The sequence below is a fragment of the Chiloscyllium punctatum genome, chromosome 8, assembly GCF_047496795.1.
Source record: "Chiloscyllium punctatum isolate Juve2018m chromosome 8, sChiPun1.3, whole genome shotgun sequence".
In the NCBI taxonomy this organism is placed as follows: Eukaryota; Metazoa; Chordata; class Chondrichthyes; order Orectolobiformes; family Hemiscylliidae; genus Chiloscyllium; species Chiloscyllium punctatum.
In genome coordinates, this window is record NC_092746.1 from 45536560 (window position 1) to 45558475 (window position 21916).

Below are 21916 nucleotides of genomic sequence, written 5' to 3' on the forward strand. Positions count from 1 at the left end.
TGCTGGAATCTGAAACCAAAAGAGAAAATGCTGGAAAATCTCAGCAGGTCTGGCAGCATCTGTAAGGAGAGAAAAGAGCTGACGTTTTGAGTCTAACTGACCCTTGGTCACAGCTGCCAGACCTGCTGAGATTTTCCAGCATTTTCTCTTTTGGTGATAAATCTGACACTTGGATTTCAATAGGACTTGACCCAAGCCTGTGGTTTCCACAGCAACCAGGCCACATTAGCTTCCCACCAGACAGAACTTATAGGAGGTTGCATGCTCCCAGTCTCAAGTTCAGAGATAATTTAATGTATCATTATTTATAAAATCTTAATAAAAACCTAATTCTGCTTGTTATTATTTATTAGTTCCAATCTAATTTCCCACTCTTGCTTCTCTCGCTAAATATTCTGCAGCTTAAATGTTATTTTTGTCAGTTCAATGGCATTGGGCCTCAGGATTTGAGGGAGGGGTTCCATTTGTTACCCGAGGTCTTTAGTTTGCTGAGATTTTCCTTTAGGTTCTTTTACTTCTTCACAGGGGACAGAGAGCGACTGGTTAACAAATGAAAAAGTCCAACTTATTGGTTGAAGCAACAGCTTACAGCAGCTGATGGGAGAAAACAACAGGCCTACTAGCTGTGGGTTTGCTTTATTGGAGAGCGACACCAACTTCCATTCCAGTGCTTGGAGGGGCTTCTTCCTGTACTATTTACACCATGAGCTGTTCAGCTACACAGGAACCAGTCAGCTATTTGTCATCAAGTTGAAGACCTTTGGCATCCACAATGACCAAACTTAAGTTTCATATTAATAGATCCTGTTGTTGTGCTGTGGTCAACATAGGTAAATTTTGGTTGTACATTTGTGATTCAGAGGCTTACATCAGGCTGAATACTTGGTCCATGTTGAAATAGCCTCAACATGTCAGTCAATGAAGTAAAAATGTGTTAAGAGTCAATCATACTAACCTGTTACATTGGCTTCTTCATTTCGAAGTCTGTGCCAGGCAGAGATGATCATAACATCTCTTTCATAATGAACTATTAATCCCAATGATTGTCCCTCATTTTACTTTCAGCCAGACAAACCTGGAAAATTGCCAAGGTGACTATCAGGAAGGAGAACTTTCAATAGGACTTGATCCAAGCCTGTGGTTACCATAGCAACCAGGCCACAATGCCTTCCCACCAGACAGAACTTATAGGGGGTTGCATGTTCCCATTCTCAAATTCAGCAAGAAAACAATTGACATTGTGCCCACACAGTCTTTAAGTATGTGAGCAATCCTCATTGTTGACTATTGTGTTGTATGAAGCTGCCTACTCTAACACTCGCTATGGGACAGGTTTGCTGCCATATTTGTCTTTCAGGGTTAGGATCTGCAAAGTCTGCTTGGTCTCGTGGTCAAGGAAATCACTTGCTAGACTAATGAGAAGAGTATTGAGCAAATATGTGGTCTGATGCATTTTAGCAACCAAATACAAGTTATGCTGAGATGATAAATATTGTTACAGAGACTACAACGAGGCCTGGATGTTCCTTCCAGATCCCAGGCTGTACTCTCCCACCAGCTCCTTAAAATGTCATCATTGTGAGGGAGGGGGAGGTTTAAGGTACTCCTCAGTATTAAACTTTGCACGCCTATACATCATTCTCTCTCTCTCTCTCTCTTCCCTCTCACCCTGCATCCTGACAGCTTTTTATTTACTACATTATTAATAACAAAAATTCTGTACATATTACATTTAGCACAACCTCCTGTCCCTCCAAGTGTCTGATTTTGCAATTTCACTATTCTCCTGTGATGTATTCTTATCAGACTTGGAAGACTGCCAGATGCCTGTGTTGAAGACAGTTGATTTTAATTCTGATCCTGACAGTGAGGAAATAATAGCCCCTTTCATTGTGATGTCCTTATTGGGTTCATCCCAATCAAACAGTGGTGGAGTATTGCTCTGCAATGGGATGAGGTTCCTTTGATTGCTTCACTAAACCTTTGCTCAACAAACAGTTTACTATGGCTACTGATCTGTTACTTCTTGGATGTCCATGATTTTCCTATTAAAGTTCCTTGTCCACATCTTTTGCCCTTGGCATGTGAATGAAGACATGTAGTCAGCTTCTTTGCTAGGGTAGTATATGGAGCTTTCTGTCTTATCGCCCAATGAATTTAGCAATTCAGTGTAGAAATCACCACTTTTCCTCCAAAGTAGCTTGGATCCAGTGCTTGTCTTTACCAAATGATTGTAGATATCTCTGTTGGCTTGTGACATGTTTAAATTCAGAACTGGCTACAAATATGCTGAAACACTTATTAGCAAACTGTGGTTGTCTGAAATGATATGCTGTGTTCCACATCTGTTGTGGTGGTATATAACTTCCTGTCAAAATTTACAGCTCTGTGCCCGCATGTTCCCATGGCCTGGTGGAGAAAGTAGTGACACCAGTGCTCTTGTTACTCTAGCTGGTCTTCTCCTGCACACACATTTGCTTGAGCTGACCATGGCTTGCTGGTCACTATGTTGTCATTGATTGAACATATGACTCAATGTCACAGGTGAACACTCTACTATCCCTCACAAAGCTGTTGAGCCTCACTCTAGAAAGCATACTGTATTATCACCTCTTGTATTGCTTTCTCTAGAATCAAATGTTCTTTTGACTGTAATAACTCTTGACTAAGATAGCAATTCCAACAATTCTGTCTCTTATGAACAATGGCTTTAAAATACCATTGTCTAATTTTCCACTAATATATAAGAGATTATTAACAAAATTATCTATGACTCCCACAAATGCTGAACTCTTCTGTTAGATCTTGTTCTTTTAAGAATTTTTTTGGTTTTTTTTTTACTCATTCACGGGATGAAGGCATCTCCAGGAGGCCAGCATTTTTTGCCTATCCCTAATTGCCCAGAGGGCATTAAGAGTCACATGTCAGCCAGGTATGGTGAAGATAGCAAATTCCTTCCCTAAAGGACGTTAGTGAACCAGATGGGTTTGTTCTAACAATCGACAATGGATTCATAGTCATTAGACTCTTAATTCCAGACTTTTCATTGAATTCAAATTCCACCATCTGCCATGGCAGGATTCAAATCCAGGTCCCCAGAAAAGTCCCTGGGTCTCACAGTCTAGAGATAATACCATTGGGCTATCACTGGCCCCTAAAGTAATTTAAAGTTATTGTCAAAACTTTTCAGTACTTCAAAAAATATCTATTGTTTCTTGCATGCCTTAATGACTCCCAATTGTACAGCTAAGTGTATGAACATGGTCAGGTTCTACATTAGTCTCTATTTTGTGAAAAGTATGTATGCTAAGGTTTCTTTTTTTCTCTAAGATGCCTAACACTGTTTTATTTGGTTATGTCTAAAAGTAAATGTGGTTCCTCCTGTAATTTTTTTTTCCCCATTGTGTGTCTACCCAATTTGCTTTTGAAAGTGGTTCCTGAATCTGATTCAGTCGCCCTTATGAACAATGCATATTGGATTATCATAACCTGTGGAAGTTTCTTTACTTCTCCTCATGTTTTCTCCGGTTCATATGGTCAATCACCTTGAAATCTCTGTCCTCTTGTTACTGATTACTTCGCTGGGAATATTAAAACCTTTCATTGCATTCAATGTATATCAAATTTTTGATAATGCATTTATCAAGAAAATCCTGCTGAAAATCTGAAATAAGAACTTCAAAAGTTAGAAGCATCATAGAGAGAAATAGAGTTAGTATTTCAGGATAATGACCCTTCATTCGAACTGATTCCACTGGCCCAGACTCTATCATGGTCCTTCTCCTTTGTTACTCCTGAGCCTCCTCCCTTCCTGTAAGTTTAATTCTCTTACGTTTCTGTATTTCTTCAGGTTTGATGAAGAGCAGTGAACCTCTGTGGGTGCAGCCTGAACTATTGAGTTTTGCCATTTTGTTCTCATTGCCCTCGCTCTTCCCAGGTTGAAGGAGGATAACTATAGTGTTCCCATAACTGAAATCCTTCATGGAACCTGTCCGCTTAACTTGCCCCATTGCTTGAGGTGTCCCTCAAGGCAGATAACCAATGTCTCTCACCAAATTCATTAGATTAGATTAGATTAGATTACATTACATTACATTACAGTGTGGAAACAGGCCCTTCGGCCCAACAAGTCCACACTGCCCCGCCGAAGCGCAACCCACCCATACCCCTACATTTACCCCTTACCTAACACTATGGGCAATTTAGCACGGCAATTCACCTGACCTGCACATCTTTGGATTGTGGGAGGAAACCGGAGCACCCAGAGGAAACCCACGCAGACACGGGAAGAACGTGCAAATTCCACACAGACAGTTGCCTGAGGCGGGAATTGAACCCGGGTCTCTGGTGCTGTGAGGCAGCAATGCTAACCACTGTGCCACCGTGCTGCCCTCACTAGAGGAAGAAGATGACTGTGGTTTTATGTGGATTATAGTTAATTAACTTATCTTTACCCAGAATCACAGAATTGCTATAGTACATTCAGCCTGTCATGTCTGTATCGGCTCTCTGAGCAGTTTCAACTTTGTATTAATCTTCTGCCTTTTCCCTATATCCCTGTACATTGTTTCTATTTAAATAATAATTCAAGACCCTCTTGAATTCAGGAATTGAAGCTCCCTCCCACACATGCAAGCCGGGCATTCCATAACCTAACTGTGTGAAAACGTTTAAATGCCTGGGTCTCTTCACCCTTTCTTAGATGTGACATCCTCACGTATAGTGTCTAGTGCCTAAAGCTGGCCACAGTACTCCAGTTGGGGTCTAACTCGTGTTATGTGAAGGACTAACAAAACTTCCTTGCTTTTATATTCAGCCTCTGTTCATAAAGCCAAAGATTTAACAACCTTCTCCAATGTTGAACTGACAACTGAAGGTAAATAACATTCTAATTCTGCAGTACCCATTCATCCAAACGGTTTCTTTGTGTGTATTGATCATTTGTAATTTGGAAATGCTGAACTCCTGAAATTCTTCCAGTCAGTTCCTAAATCTCTTTTCAAAACAGGTACCCAAAATTGCATATGGTGTTCTGGATGTGGCAGTGATCTACAGGCACAAACTTCAGTCTCCCTGTAGTGTGCCCCAGGACTCGTTACTTAGCAATTCACATTGATCAGACATTTGAAATGAGGGTCCAATTGTACAGTCATGTAGATCTACAGCACAAAAAAAGGCCATTCAGCCCATTGGTCTGCACCAGTCAAAAATAATTTCCTAACTATTGTTATCCTATTTTCCAGCACTTGGCCTGTGGCCTTGTATGCCTTGGTATTGCAAGTGTATATCTAAAAAAACTTCTTAAATATTGGGAATTATGGAAATTCATCAAAATCATTTCCTCTCTGTTGAATACCTACCTCATTGATCAGTTAACTCCAAAAGGGATTACAGTAGGGTAATAACAAAATAACTTCTTGTGTGTTGTATAAACAAACATTGCAAGTGTGCTGAAAGTTGCTGTTGAGTATATGGTTTGGTTATGTTGAGTTGACTGTCCATTAGCACGGTCTATAACTAGTACCAATCCCTCGTCTCTCCCATTGGTGCATCTACTTTGAAAATGTAAACTTTTTCAGGAATGAATACGTAGTGGTCTCCACCTCGTTTCTTGTGCCAAAAGATTCTGCTAGCCTCTCTCCCAATACCCTGAGTAAATATTTGAAATTGATAATCTTTTATACACCTGAATCAGTAGAAAATATTTTTTCTATTTATTTACCCTATTTGAAACCTTCAGAATTTGAAAAGTCTCTTGAATATCCTCTTAATTTTCAATGCTGTCAACAACAATTTTGTGCAGAGTTTGTGTGTGCAGTTTAATCTCGGGAGTTTACGTGAATTATCTGAAATTACACTGAGTGAGGAGGTTCCCACTGAAATCATTCTTCTAATAGCTCCAAGTGCTCTGAGTAACTACAGGTTTCCATCTCTTCATTAATCCCAGAGATGATAAACTCTTTGTTTTTAATCTTCATCCTATGCTGTTAATAACACATCTCACTGGTAGCAGACCTAACTATTGACTGATACAAATTCAGCCATAATGCTTTACTTTTAGATTACTTACAGTATGGAAATAGGCCCTTCAGCCCAACAGGTCCACTTCTACCCCCCAAAGAGTAACACACGCAGACCCATTCCCCTACCCTACACTTACCCCTGACTAATGCACCTAACACTATGGGACAATTTAGCATGGCCAATTCACCTGACCTGCACATCTTCGGACTCCTGGGAGGAAACCCACACAGACACGGGGAGAATGTACAAACTTCACGCAGCCAGTCACCCAGGCAGGAATTGAACCTGGGTCCCTGGAGCTGGGAGGCAGTAGTGCTAACCACTGAGCCACCATGCTGCCCATTCTGTACCCTGTAGTTATACTTGAAAAATTGTTCTATATCACTTGCATTTTTAAGGAATCACACCATAGTCATAGAAATGCACAGCACGGAAGCAGACCCTTCACTCCAACTCATCCATGCTGACCAGATATCCCAAATTAATCTAGTCCCATTTGTCAGCACTTGGCCCATATCCCTCTAAACCCTTCCTATTCATATATCCATCCAGATCCCTGTATTGAAACACTTTTAATCAACAATAATTACACGTTGCTTTTCTGAAAATTGAGTTGGCTATCTTCCAGAAGTTCTGAATTCCATAAAGTTCTCTTTTAACATTCCTTCCTCGGCCTTGGGTGAAAGATCAGCATTTATTTGGTATCCCTCGTTAACTTTGATAGGGTGATGGAGATTGGCCTTATGAACTACTGGCAATGCGTGGTGCAGATACATCTGGATTATTTTTGGGGAGGAGTTCCAGGATGTTGACAGTGATAATAAAAAGAAACCAGATTGTAAAGCAGCATTGACCAACAGATATTGGTGTGAGTGGTTGCAACTGTTGCTGAGTTGCAATAGTTATTGAATCTCAAGGATCATCTTGTCTGTTGAGATCTCCTGTAATGTGTGTAAATATTAGCTGGAGTCTTCAAATAAGTGGAACCTCCTTATAGGTTATCAAACCATGCCTGGATGATTGGTAAGTTTGCATAACGGGCCCCAGATACACACACAGATGGATCTGTTGTGAGTGTACATCACAAGAAGAGCCACAAGCAAAGGGTGCATAAACCCCAGAAGGCAGAGTCCTACTAAAGGCAGTGTCTTGTAGAATAGCCAATGTCTGGTTTGTGAGGTAGCTCAAATGGTGGCAAGTGAGAGTACAAATCAATCAGGGTTGTGTGATATAGTCACATTCAATTCAGGCAGAAAAATACTGGAGGGTCTTTGATACATCCATGGGTGTAGTTCCCATGCAAAGAACAAAAAATACATAAAACGGCAAAATAATGCCACTAATGGCAAAGACCTGAACTGAGCCAACAAAAAGAGAGGGGTGAGAATTGTTGAATCTCCCGATGGTGAAGAATGGCCACAAATCACTTAAACATTAACCATGTCTGCAAGAAACATAGAATGATCACCAAATTTTCAGCATGAATTAGGGGGACACAGATATCATATCCAAATTTAGCCTTTATGAACAAAGGAAACAATCATACCCATTGGAAACAAGAGGCTGCATTGAATCAACATTTTGGGTCTGTCTGAGTCTGACCAATTTTGGTGTAAAACTGGAACTCCATATTACAGTGGTTGGAGTAATGGCTTACAGACAACCACAAGCAATTCCTCAGCAGGTGCTGTGATTAAGAAAAGGGCTGTGATTTTTCAGAAGCTGCACTGCACTGTCTGAAGAAATAATGGCACTAATTCCTTGTGTTGATGCCAATCAAAACCTTCTAAAACTATTTTCTTTAGAGAAAATGAGTCATGATATTGACACACTATTAAAGGTATCAGAAATGCTGAAGCCATTGCAGCTGGATAACATCACCTGGAAGTATTAGATGCAGCTATCTGTATTGGTGCAGTAGCCAGTTGACAGAAAGCAAGCAAGCTGTGTCGCAAGTGCAGTTTTCTGTATCCACTGCAAACTGTCCTACTTTCCAAGAATTCTACAGTGTGTGTGGTGGACCAGGATGTTGGGTTTCCCAGTGCAGGATATCGAATGTTGGAGGTGTGACCTCATTTTTTCCTATGTTATTCTAAGAGCTGCTTACAAGCAGCAGAAACAGACAGTGTACGAGAGAGAGAGATGCATATAATGAGGTTAGTGGCAAGATAGGCGGGGAGACTGAATCACAGTGGGGAAATCTTCAGTTTGATAGTCATTCCTCATGATGAGTGATGAAATAATGAAGTTGTTGTGGGACTAATAACACGTTTGAAGTCTAAGATGGTTGAAATCAGAGCCCTATTACAAGCAGGCAGCAAAAGGGATTGAAACTCTGATTGCTTTCTAAGTCCCATACACTCTGTCCCTAAAGTCTCTTGAAATTCATCTTCCTTCACTCCTGACTGTGCAAGTCTTTCTTAGCTCTGAACATCCTCAAACTCTGAACTCAGGTACAGCAAGCAAGATTATTTACATATAATTCTAATGAATAACAAAAACAGTTGGCAAAACATTCCTGGACTTTGACTAATGCCATTCCTGTTCTTGCCATTATTTTATGAATAATACATGCTATCGCCAATCTCACAAGCCACCTTGTGGAGAAGTACAGAAGGACAACTTGAGATTTTCAACTCCAGCAGTTTGATCTCTGGTGATTGTATTGACCCTGTAATTGCCCAATTCAGATCAACTATGATTTGGAGATGCCGATGTTGCACTAGGGTGTACAAAATTAAAAATCACACAACACCAGGTTATAGTCCAACAGGTTGAATTGGAAGCACTAGCTTTTGGAGCACTGCTCCTTCATCAGGTGCTTGTGGAGAATAAGATTGTAAGACACTGAATTTATAGCAAAAGTTTAGAGTGTGATGAAACTGAAATTATATATTGATTAAAAACCTGGATTGTTTGTTAAGTCTCTCATTTTCTAGAATGACCATGTTGGTTTCGATTCTTTCATATATAAATCGCAGAAATTTTTTTAAAACGTGAGTTACAAAGCTTTCTACTATCCACATCATTTGCCAGAGGAAAAACAGCTTCCCCCTATCTGCTCTATCTGGAGTTATGGAGCAGGCCAGACCCCCTCAAAACATTTCAAGAAAGTAGACCAGACCCCAACTTTGCTAGTTGTTTTAAGCAGGTGTAAAGCAGATATTCCAGGAATGATGCAGCTTATCAAACTACTTAGCTTTAAACAAAATGAAATTTATTTACAAGATTACTGAATGAAACACAAACAAAAGAGATCAGAATACAGAATAACTTAAACTATCGAAAAACCCAACAGATCATCTCAACTTAATGATGCTGTTCCCCGTACTTGCAGTCCCCATTATTGGCCCTTGGCACAAAAGATAAAATTGACAACAGGGTCTTGAAGGAGAGAGAGAGAGAGAGAGAGATGGCAGCATGGAACATCCTTTTCCCTGTAACTGTTTAACACTTGACTGCTTTCAGTGAATAGCCAGACTGCCAAAAAAAGTCAAACCAGCGAAAAGCTGAGCTGGGAGAACTGGCCACTCCCCTTTCATCGTACAATTAAAAGAAAACGTATAAGCCTTTTTCCTGAGGCAGTATCTGTTAGCTATAATCAAATTGGCCCTAAAACTCACCCAAGCCCTGACATTTCAGAACATGTAGTTTTATGACCTTCTGAAAAAAAACAAAGACAGTATAACGTTGTTAAAGGAGGAGCTTCATCACACCTCCCCCTCAAAAAAAAAGCCATTAATATCCAAAGATGGCTTCATTTTAAAACCCCTTAATCTTAAACCGTTAGGACTGTACAACACATATACCTTACATTGACAATGATCATACAAACATGCGCTACTACATTTTGGGTCAATCTGTTTTACTCCTGCCACCGATGCCTCCGTTTCTCATTCAAGTCTCAACAATGTGTCAGCAATCATGTTTTCTCATCTTGCCACTTGCACAGTTTTCAGATTGAATGGCTGTAACAACAAGCTCAGTCTAAACAGTCTGGAATTTTTGTCCTTCAATTTCTCCATAAACTTCAGTGGGTTATAATCACTGTATATAAAGAACAAAAGAACAAAGAAAATTTACAGCCCAGGAACAGGCCCTTTGGCCCTCCAAGCCTGAGCCAATCCAAATCTACTGACTAAACCTATAGCTCAATTCCTGAGCATCTGTATCCCTCTGCTTCCCCATCTACTCATGCATCCGTCCAGGCACAGCTTAAATGAATATACCATGCCTGCCTCTACTACCTCTGCTGGCAACACACTCCAGGCACCCGCCACCCTCTGTGTAAAGTACGTGCCACTTATGTCCCCTTTAAACCTTTCACCTCTCACCTTGAACGCGTGACCTATTGTTATTGAATCCCTCACCCTGGGAAAAAGCTTACCTCTATCCACCCTGTCTATACTCTTCATGATTTTGTAGATCTCAATCAGGTCCCCACCTCAATCTCCTTTTTTCCAATGAAAACAATTCTAACCTACTCAAACTCTCTTCATAGCTAGAACCTTCTATACCAGGCAACATCCTCGTAAACCTTCTCTGCACCCTCTCCAAAGCGTCCACATCCTTTTGGTAATGTGGCGACCAGAACTGTACACAGTATTCTAAATGCGGCTGAACCAATGTCTTGTACAATTTTAGCATGACTTGGCAGCTGTTATACTCAATACCCCGTCCAATGAAGGCAAGCATACCATATGCCTTCTTGACCACTCTATTCACCTGTGCAGCAAACTTCAGGGTACAATGGACCTGAACTCCCAGATCTCTCTGCTCATCATCTTTTCCCAAGGCTCTTCCATTTACATTATAGTTCGCTCTAGAATTAGACTTCCCAAAATACATCCCCTCACATTTGCCTGGATTGAACTCCATCTGCTACTTTTCCGCCCAACTCTCCAGTCTATCTATATCCTCCTGTATTCTCTGACAGTCCCCTATACTTTCTGCAACTCCACCAATCTTCGTGTCATCTGAAACTTACTGATCAGACCACCAATGTCCTCTTCCAGATCATTTATGTATATTACAACCAACAGTAGCCCAGCACTGATCCCTGTGGAACCTTTCTCCATTTCGAGAAACTCCCTTCAACTACTACACTCGGTCTCCTGTTGCTCAACTAGTTCTTTATCACCTAGCTAGAAACCTGCACACCATGTGACTTCATTAGTTTACTATGGGGAACCTTACCAAATGCCTTACTAAAGTCCATGTATATGACATCCACAGCCTTTCCTTCATCTATCAATTTGCTGACTTCCTCAAAGAACTGTATTAAGTTGGTAAGGCACAATCTACCCCGCACAAAACCACGTTGCCTATCACTGAAAAGCCCATTCTTTTCCAAATATAAATAGATTTATCCCTCAGAACCTTCTCCAGCATCTTTCCCACCACGGATGTCAGGCTCACTGGTCTGTAGTTACCTGGAATATCCCTACCACCCTTCTTGTACAGGGGGACAACATGAACAACTCTCCTGTCCTCCAGCACCTCACCTGTGTTTAAGGATGCCACAAAGATATCTGCCAGGGCCCTAGTTATTTCCTCTCTTGCCTCCCTCAGCAACCTGGGATAGATCCCATCCAGTCCTTGGGATTTGTCCACCTTAATATCCTTCAGTCTACCCAACATATCTTCCCTCCTTATGTCTGCATGATCCAGAGTAACCAAACTTCTATCTCTAATCTCAGCAATCGTCACCTCCCGTTCCTCAGTGAACACTGATGCAAAGTAATCTCACCTATTTTCTCAGGTTCAACACACAGCCTTCCTTCCTTACCCTTTAGTGGACCAATCATTTCTCTAGTTACCCTTTTTGCTTCTTATGTAAGAATAAAAGGCCTTGGGATTCTCCTTAATTCTGCTCTCTAAAACTATTTCATGATCCCTTTTAGCCCACTTGATTCCTCGTTTAAGATTGGTCATACTCTCCCGATATTCCTCCAAGACCCGTTCTGTTTTAGCTGCCTGGACCTTATGTACGCTTTCCTTTTCCTCTTGGCTAGTTGCATGATTTCTCCTGTCATCTACAGTTCACGAATCTTGCCTTTCCTATCCCTTGTTTTCAGAAAGACATGCCTATCCTGCACTATCTTCAACCTATCTTTGAAATCCTCCCACATATCAAATGTGGACCTTCCTTCAAATAGCTGCGTCCAATCCACATTTCCCAGCTCCTGCCTAATTTTGATATGATTGGCCTTGGCCTAGTTTAGTACTCATCCCTTAGGATTACTCTCATCTTTGCCTACGAGTATTCTAATACATACAGAATTGTGGGCACTATTCCCAAAGAAATCCCCTACTAAAACCTCTTATCACCTGGCCTGGCTCCTTCCCCTACAACAGGTCCAGTATGGCTCCTTTCCTTGTCAGAATATTGACATACTGCTCTAGAAAACTCTCCTGGACGCTCCTCATAAATTCTGCCCCATCCAGACCTCTGACGCGAAGTGTATCCCAGTCAATGTTGGGAAAATTAAAATCTCCCATCACCACCACCCTGTTGCCTCTACACCTTTCCATAATCTGTTTACGTATTTGTTCTTTAACCTCATGCTCACTGTTGGGAGGCCTGTAATACAGCCCCAACAAAGTAACTGCACCCTTTCTATTTTTCAGCTCCACCCATAATGCCTCACTGCTCAAGCCCTCCATAGTGTCCTTCTTTAACACAGCTGTGATATCATCCCTGACCATCCCAAATGAAATGTTATAATGCCAACACCAAGCTCAAATTTTCTTTCTCAACTGTCAAATATCTCTGCTGACGTATGTTCAATTTCCTGGAGAAATACCTGATAGGTCTTCCTATGTTCTCTTCATCTTCTTGCAGGAACAAAGCACTGATACTACATCACGAGCATCGATAACCACTTTCAAAGGCTTTGTGTAATTAGGTGTGGCTAATACTGGGGCATTGGTTAACACTGCTTTCAGGCTGTTAAATGCCTTCTGACAGTCCGCTGTCCACTGAAACTTCTTGCCTTTCTTTAACAATTCATTGAGTGGAGCAGCCACACTGCTAAAATTTGGTGTGAATTTTCGATAAAATCCACTCGATCCCAGGAACCATAGTACTACTCTTTCTGTCGATGGTATGAGAAACTGCCCAGTTACCTTTGTTTTTGTATTCTGTGGGACCGTTTGACCAAGTTCAATGACATGGCCCAGGAGGGTGAGTTGGGCTTTGGCAAAATCACTTTTAGCCAGGTTTATCACCAAGCCTGCCTTCCGGAGTCGATCAAACAAGTCCGATTAATGTCGCAAATGTTCCTTCCAAGTGTGACTAAAAATCACCAGGATCATCTATATGTATAACACAATTGGGTAGTCTGGCAAATACCTTATTGGTTAGTCTCTGAAATGTGGCTGGTGCATTTTTCATACCAAAGGCATGACTTTAAACTGATATGGTCCATTTGGTATTACAAAAGCTGAAACTGCCTTTGCTGTTTCTGACAAAGGTATCTGCCAGTATCCTCTGAGCAATTCCAACTTAGAAATATGCAATCCCACCTTTTCAACAATCTTCCAAACACTGAATCGAATAAGAATCAGTCTTTATAACTGCGATAGTCCAAATATAACCGCTGGGTACCGTCTGGTTTTGGCACCGTTACTATGGGTGAGCTTCAGTCACTTCAATTATGTTGTCTTGGAGCATGCGTTCAATCTCCTTTTGAACCTGTGCCAACTTTAGAATGTTATGCCTGTAAGGATGTTGCTCAATCGGAACAGCACCTCCTATCTCTACATCATGAACAATTCGGTTTTTACTTCCCAGCTTATTTCCATATATCTCCCCAAGTGATTGCAATAACTCTTTTAGGTCATTTTGATTTTCCTGTAGAAGATAACTCAAATTATTATCCCGATTTTTGATAACTTCCTCATTGTCCAGTTTAATTTGAGGAATGTCTGTGGGTGGCACAGTGGTTAGCACTGCTGCCTCACAGCGCCAAAGACCCGGGTTCAATTCCCGCCTCAGGCGACTGACTGTGTGGAGTTTGCGTATTCTCTCCGGGTGCTCCGGTTTCCTCCCACAGTCCAAAAATGTGCAGGTTAGGTGGATTGGCCATGATAAATTGCCCGTAATGTTAGGTGAAGGGGTAAATGTAAGGGAATGGGTCTGGGTGGATTGCGGGTCAGTGTGGACTTGTTGGGCTGAAGGGCCTGTTTCCACACTAAGTAATCTAAAATAAATCCTCTGAACATCGTTCTTCCCTCTTTCCCCAAAGTCTCCTTTGGCTTTCCTTCCCTGTTGAACATATCCACATAATGCAATCTGAGATTTGCTTCTGTCTGGAGTCCTTATCAAATAGCTCACCTTACTCAATTTTCTTCAACTTGATAAGGTCCACTAAACATTCACCTATCACTGGAAGTAACATTAACACCTTATCTCTGAGAGCAAAATTGTGAGTTTTTGAGTTCTTATCTGCTTCCTGTTTCATTGTATGCTGTGATACTTTTGAATGCTGTGTAGCCAATTCCCTCACTGTATTTAATCTTTCCTGAAAATCTGACACATCATCTGGATGGTCTCTGAATTCTGACTTACTAATTTCTCCTTAATCAATTTTAGCAGTCCTCTCACTTCATGTGCAAAAACTATTTCAAATGGACTAAATTTGGTTGATTCTTTTGGTGCATCTCTGATTGCAAAAAGCACAGACCAGAAAAATCCCAGGATATGTGTCCTGCAACAGTTCAGTTGCCTAAGTTTCCACTGGCTTTTCAACCACAGTAGGCAATTTGTGCCTTATCCCTTAACCCAGTCATCTGGATAGTCTTGACTATAAATCCTCAACGTGGTTTTTTAATGCCATCTTTCTAGTGCTCCCTGTGATTCTGGTTGGTACACAGTAGATTTGAATTGTTTTATTCCTAAGCTGTCCAAACCTTCCTTGAATAATTTTGATGTCAAGTTTGACCTTTGATCTGATTGTATCTCTGTGGGTAGTCTGTACCTAGTGAAAAATTTGATCAACTCCTCTCCAATCCTTTGAGCTGTGATATTGCATAATGAGAGAGCCTCTGGAAATCTAATGGACACATTCATCATTGTTAGCAAATACTGATTCCTACTTTTTGTTTTAGTTAGGGGTCCTACGCAATTAATTAAGACTCTTGTAAAACGCTCCTCAAATGCAAGGATATAAGAAGTGCAAGCTTTATTACTGCCTGTGGTTTTCCAATTACCTGACATGTATGGCATGTCTGTCAAAATTCAACTACATCCTTATGCAGTCCAGGCAAGTAAAAATGTTTTTGTATTTTAGCTTGAGTTTTTCTCACTCGTAAATGGCCTTCTAGCGGTAGCTCATGTGCAACTTGCAACACCTCCATTCTCTAACCTACTGGCAATACAACATGATGAATTTCTGATCATTTCTCATCTGTCTGAGTATGTGATGGTCTCCATTTCCTCACTTAAGACATCATTTTTAAGATAAACAATATCAGGAATATATTCGGATTCTTTTTGCATGTATTTTGATACAATGACTTTAAATTTTCATTTTTCTGCTGTAGCTCTGGTAATTTATCTGATTTTAAGATATCTGCATTGCTATCTATCTGCTCTTGGTTTGTGTCGACCATCTGATCAAACAGGGCCTCTGCTAATTCCACTTCAACTTTCTTGTCTGTACTCTTTGATCTCTCCTGTTTCAACTGGTGACTTTGTGACCACACAGTCCAGAAAAATCCCAGGAAATGCGTCCTGCAACAGTTGAGTTGCCTGAGTTTCCACTGGCTTTTCAACCACAGTAGGCAGCAATCTTCCTGTGAACCAGCTTATATCATGAGCAAGGACAAATTGTATTCCTGGAGCTGAGAGTTGGTCCAATACTCCTACCACCACTTCTCCACTGTTCACTGGACACTCTAACCTCACTTTACATAATTGAATGCTTCTTGTCTCGCCGTGAATTCCCATTACCAGCACCTTCTCTGGCAATAGTCCTTCAGAGTACATATCTCCTCTGAGCAGCATCTCAGATTGAGAGGAATCTGTGTCTCTTCATATGTAACCTCTTTACCTGCTGCTCCTGGCCTGTGCGAGTAAACTTTACCCTTTGTAGGTATATGGTTTAAGAAGATCTGGCACTTCCTCCTTAACTAACCTCCGAGCAGGTTGGATATTCAGACTTCAAAGCTCCAGGGAAAGCAGCCCCAGCCTATTCAGCCTCTCCCTATAGCTCAAATCCTCCAACCCTGGCAACATCCTTGTAAATTCTTGCTGAGATATTTGTATTATTGATAGATACAGATGGAGTGCCAGAGACTGGAGGTTGGCTAACTTGATACCATTGTTTAAGCAAAGTGGTAAGGACAAGCCAGTGAGTCTGATGTTGGTGGTGGGCAAGTTGTTGAAGGGAATCCTGAGAGACCAGATTTACAAATATTTGGAAAGGCAAGGACTGATTAGGGATAGGAAAATCATGTCTCACAAACTTGATTGAGATTTTTGAAGAAGTAACAAAGAGGATTGATGAGGGCCGAGCAGTGGACATGATCTATATGAACTTCAGTAAGGCATTTGACAAGGTTCCTCATGGGAGATTGGTTTGCAAGGTTAGATTGCATGGAATACAGGGAGAACTAGCCATTTGGAAAAACCACATCTTTTCGTCATTTATATAAATGATTTGGATATGAACATAGGAGGTATAGTTAGTCAGTTTGCAGATGACACCAAAATTGGAGGTATAGTGGACAGCGAAGAAGGTTACCTCAGATTACAATGGGATCTTGATCAGATGGGCCAATGGGCTGAGATGTGGCAGATGGTGTTTAATTTAGATAAATACGAGGTACTGCATTTTGGGAAAGCAAATCTTAGCAGGACTTATACACTTAATGGTAAAGTCCTAGGGAGTGTTAATAAACAAAGAGACTTCGGAATGCAGGTTCATAGCTCCTTGAAAGCGGAGTCGCAGGTAGATAGGATAGTGAAGAAGGCGTTTGGTATGCTTTCCTTTATTGATCAGAGTATTGAGTACAGGAGTTGGGAGGTCATGTTGCGGCTGTACAGGACATTGGTTCAGCCACTTTTGGAGTATTGCGTCCAATCCTGGTCTCTTTCCTATTGGAAGGATGTTGTGAAAGTTGAAAGAGTTCAGAAAAGATTTACAAGGATGTTGCCAGAGTTGGAGGATTTGAGCTATAGGGAGAGGCTGAATAGGCTGGGGCTGCTTTCCCTGGAGCGTTGAAGTCTGACGGATGACCTCATATTTGTTTATGAAATCATGAGTGGCATGGATAGCATAAATAGACAAAGTCTTTTCCCTGAGGTGGGGGAGTCCAGAACTAGAGGACATAGTTTTAGGGTGAGAGAGGAAAGATATAAAAGGGACTTAAGAGGCAACATTTCTATGCAGAGGTGGTACATGTGTGGAATGAGCTACCAGAGGAAGTAGTGAAGGCTGGTACAATTGCAACATTTAAAAGGCATCTGGATCAGCATATGAATAAGAAGGGTTTAGAGGGATATGTGCCAAGTGCTGGCAAATGGGACTAGATTAGGTTGGGATATATGGTCGGCATGGACGTTTTGGACCAAAGAGTCTGTTTCCGTGCTATACATCTTTATGACTCTGTGAATGAGCACGTGAATCTTTATACAAATAATGTCATGGATTGATGGAACGGTTACAGGTAGCCTGGGGAGGATGTGCTTAAGTTGACTTCTTTCTCATTTGGTTCTCTCACCATCAGCTGTAAACCCAGATTAGCAGCTGTAATTGCTCAGCTTGAATCATTATTTTGTCTCCAAATTACAATGCAGTACCATAACCATGATGCCTGTGTAATCAGCGTGTTGACATTTGTATACGTAGGTGGCTTTGTTCCTGTATAGTTGAGTGTTTTACTATTTACTGTATAGTCAATTTGGTTCTTTTCCGCAAAAGGTGGTCCTTCATATTTGTCTTTGTTGGTACTTATTTTCCATTGATCTGCTCACTTTCCCCTCGTCATCTGCTGGTGATGATAAACTGTGTTATGTAGGACATTTTTGATGGAATAGAATAATGTCACATGATTTGTTTAGTCTCAGTAGATTTAAAAAGAGGAATATCGAAATTCTTTACTTATCCTTCTGCTCCAAGTACTGAGCATGTGCATCTGTTCATTGACAGTTAATAAAAAGTATTATTCACTCTTTGCAAAGTTGCATCATTTTGGTCTTCCACATTCTTGGTTGCTGTCTTTTCAGTTTTCCCTTGCACCAGTCCGATTGTCTTTCTTGTAGTTTAGAGAACAGAAACAGGAAGCATCCCCACATAACTCACAGAATATTAACAGCTGAAGATAGTGAAGATCTGAAACAAAAGCAGGAGGTGCTGGAGAAACACAAGGTCTGGTAGCATTTGTGGAATGAAGGGTCACTGGAATTGCTCCGTTTTTCTCATAGACTACATATTTTCAATATATGGTGATTAACAATTTAAAAGTTTGAAAAAGAATTATCTTCTCTAATGTAATCATATTCTTTGAATTTCAGATATATCTATATTGCAGAAACTTTAGCCCATAACATCCATATTATGGAAATAAATCTGAACAATACTCTGACTCCAGTGAAGGTAAGGATTTGAAATAATTATTAGAATCGGTCAAGGTCACTGAATGCTGTTTTAACATTGCCTCTCAATGTAGTCAACATTTTTGTCAAAAAGTGCAATCTATCATCTGGATGAAATTTTACTGTACAGTTTGAAATTGCTGTTCTAGTAAATGGTTAGGGGAGTTCACATGGATAATGTGGAATAGTTTCATAACTGAAGAGATGGAAGAGAATATAGTAACAGTCAGAAATTGTAACTTAGACACTAAAGATAAAGGAAAAACTAAAATATGTAAAGGAGTTGATGCATAAGAAATAGGAAACGTGTCAGACATTGGAGTTAATACACCACTTAAATACATAAGGCAGGATTTTAGTAATGGCATGGTCCCGAGCTCTCAGCTGGCAAGATGGTAGAGGAAGCCCACCTAAGGAAGGAGCCTACCTTGTAGCCAATCAATAGATTTCTGAGTTCTGCCCCTCAGGACCAGGAACTGCTGTGCCATAGCTGCTCATTAATCACAGCTGCTGGCAATTCTCCAATATTGGTAGTGCCACTGGGAATGGAGGGCACTGCTGGTACTGCATTTAGGGTTTGAGGAGGCGAATACCATTGTATCAAGCCATAGAGATGACTGTAGTCTGTCTGGATAGCAAGCTGGCAGATCCTGATGAGCTTGGGGAAAAGAGGGGCCACCAGGGTTTGAGAGCATTGAGAGGGGTGCAGGTGTGATTTAACATCTTATGCGGAGCCCGCTGATAGGTCTGGGGCTCTGTTAAGGAGGGACTAGTCCATGCATATATGGGGAAACTTACTGTTGACTTTAAAGACTGGCTCAATTTTGGTGGCGACAAGCTGAGGCTATTTTTTCACTTCACGGTATCAATGGCTGATGGGCAGGCTGCCTGATGCCAACCTAGACACTGGTGAAATTGGGCAGGGATATGTGTGAGTAGATCTCCTCCTGGATTTTACATCCTGATCAGAACATTTTCAAACGGACTTGTGGGACAGGGTATAGTTCTATCCATGGAATGTGAGAAGTAAATGGAGTGAAGTGCAGATGCAGATTCAGTTGTAGTTTATAGAGTCATACAGTCATAGAGATTTACAGCATGGAAACAGACCCTTTGGTCCAACCTGTCCATGCTGACCAGATATTCCAACCCAATCTAGTCCTTCCTGCCAGCACCCGGCCCAAACCCTTCCTATTCATATACCCATCCAAATGCCTCTTAAATGTTGCAATTGTACTAGCCACCACAACTTCCTCTGGCAGCTCTGCATGAAAAAGTTGCCCCTTAGGTCTTTTTTATATCCATCCCCTCTCACCCTAAACCTATGTCCTCTAGTTCTGGACTCCCTGACCCCAGGGAAAAGACTTTGCCTATTTATCCTATCCATGCCCCTCATAATTTTGTAAACTTCTATAAGGTCACCCCTCAGCCTCTGACGCTCCAGGGAAAACAGCCCCAGCCTGTTCAGCCTCTCCCTGTAGCTCAGATCCTCCAACCCTGGCAACATCCTTGTAAATCTCTTCTGAACCCTTTCAAGTTTCACAACATCTTTCCGATAGGAAGTAGACTAGAATTGCACACAATATTCCAACAGTGGCCTAACCAATGTCCTGTACAGCCGCAACATGACCTCCCAACTCCTGTATTCAATACTGTGACCAATAAAGGAAAGCATACCAAATGCCTTCCTCTACCTGTGACTCCACTTTCAAGGAGCTATGAACCTGCACTCCAAGTCTCTTTGTTCAGCAACACTCCCGATGACCTTACCATTAAGTGTATAAGTCCTGCTAAGATTTGCTTTCCCAAAATGCAGCACCTTGCATTTATCTGAATTAAACTCCATCTGCCACTTCTCCGCCCATTGGCCCATCTGGTCAAGATCCTGTTGTAATCTGAGGTAACCCTCTTCCCTGTCCACTACACCTCCAATTTTGGTGTCATCAGCAAACTTACTAACTGTACCTCTTATGCTCGCATCCAAATCATTTCTGTAAATGACAAGAAGTAGAGGGCCCAGCACTGATCTTTGTGGCACTCCACTGGTCACAGGCCTCCAGTCTGAAAAACAACCCTCCACCACCACCCCCTGTCTTCGACCTTTGAGCCAGTTCTGTATCCAAATGGCTAGTTCTCCCTGTATTCCATGAGATCTAACCTTGCTAATCAGTCTCCCATGGGGAACCTTGTCGAACGCCTTGCTGAAGTCCATATAGATGACATCTACTGCTCTGCCCTCATCAATCTTCTTTGTTACTTCATCAAAAAACTCAATCAAGTTTGTGAGACATGATTTCCCACGCACAAAGCCAAGTTGACTATCCCGAATCAGTCCTTGCCTTTCCAAATGCATGTACATCCTATCCCTCAGGATTCTCTCCAACAACTTGCCCACCACCGAGGTCAGGCTCAATGGTCCATAGTTCCCTGGCTTGTCCTTACCACCCTTCTTAAACAGTGGCACCACGTTTGCCAACCTCCAGTCTTCCGGCACCTCACCTGTGACTATCGATGATACAAATATCTCAGCAAGAGGCCCAGCAATCACTTCTCTAGCTTCCCATAGAGTTCTCAGGTACACCTGATCAGGTCATGGGGATTTATCCACCTTTAACCGTTTCAAGACATCCAGCACTTCCTCCTCTGTAATCTGGACATTTTGCAAGATGTCACCATCTATTTCCCTACAGTCTATATCTTCCATATCCTTTTCCACGGTAAATACCGATGCAAAATATTAATTTAGTATCTCCCCCATTTTCTGTGGCTCCACACAAAGGCTGCCTTGCTGATCCTTGAGGGGTGCTATTCTCTCCCTAGTTACGCTTTTGTCCTTAATATATTTGTAAAACCCCTTTGGATTCTCCTTAATTCTATTTGCCAAAGCTATCTCATTTCCCCGTTTTGCCGTCCTGATTTCCCTCTTAAGTATACTCCTACTTTCTTTATACTCTTCTAAGGATTCACTCGACCTATCCTGTCTATACCTTACATATGCTTCCTTCTTTTTCTGAACCAAACCCTCAATTTCTTTAGTCATCCAGCATTCCCTACAGTTACCAGCCTTCCTTTTCACCCTGACAGGAATATACTTTCTCTGGATTCTTGTTATCTCAATTCTGAAGGCTTCCCATTTTCCAGCCGTCCCTTTACCTGCGAACATCTGCCTCCAATCAGCTTTTGAAAGTTCTTGCGTAATACCGTCAAAATTGGCCTTTCTCCAATTTAGTACTTCAACTTTTAGATCTGGTCTATCCTTTTCTATCACTATTTTAAAATGAATAGAATTAT

At 41.3% G+C, this 21916-nt stretch overlaps 1 protein-coding gene across 2 annotated transcripts in view; it reads left to right on the top strand.

Annotated features, from left to right (window-relative positions):
• The window catches only part of LOC140480516 (serum paraoxonase/arylesterase 2-like), a 68083-nt gene that overhangs the window by 40459 nt on the left and 5708 nt on the right, over positions 1-21916 (top strand). For both annotated transcript variants that reach the window (XM_072575468.1, XM_072575469.1), the window contains one exon: positions 18545-18626. In XM_072575468.1, coding sequence (XP_072431569.1) covers positions 18545-18626 — 82 coding nt within the window. The remainder of the gene's footprint in view (positions 1-18544; positions 18627-21916) is intronic.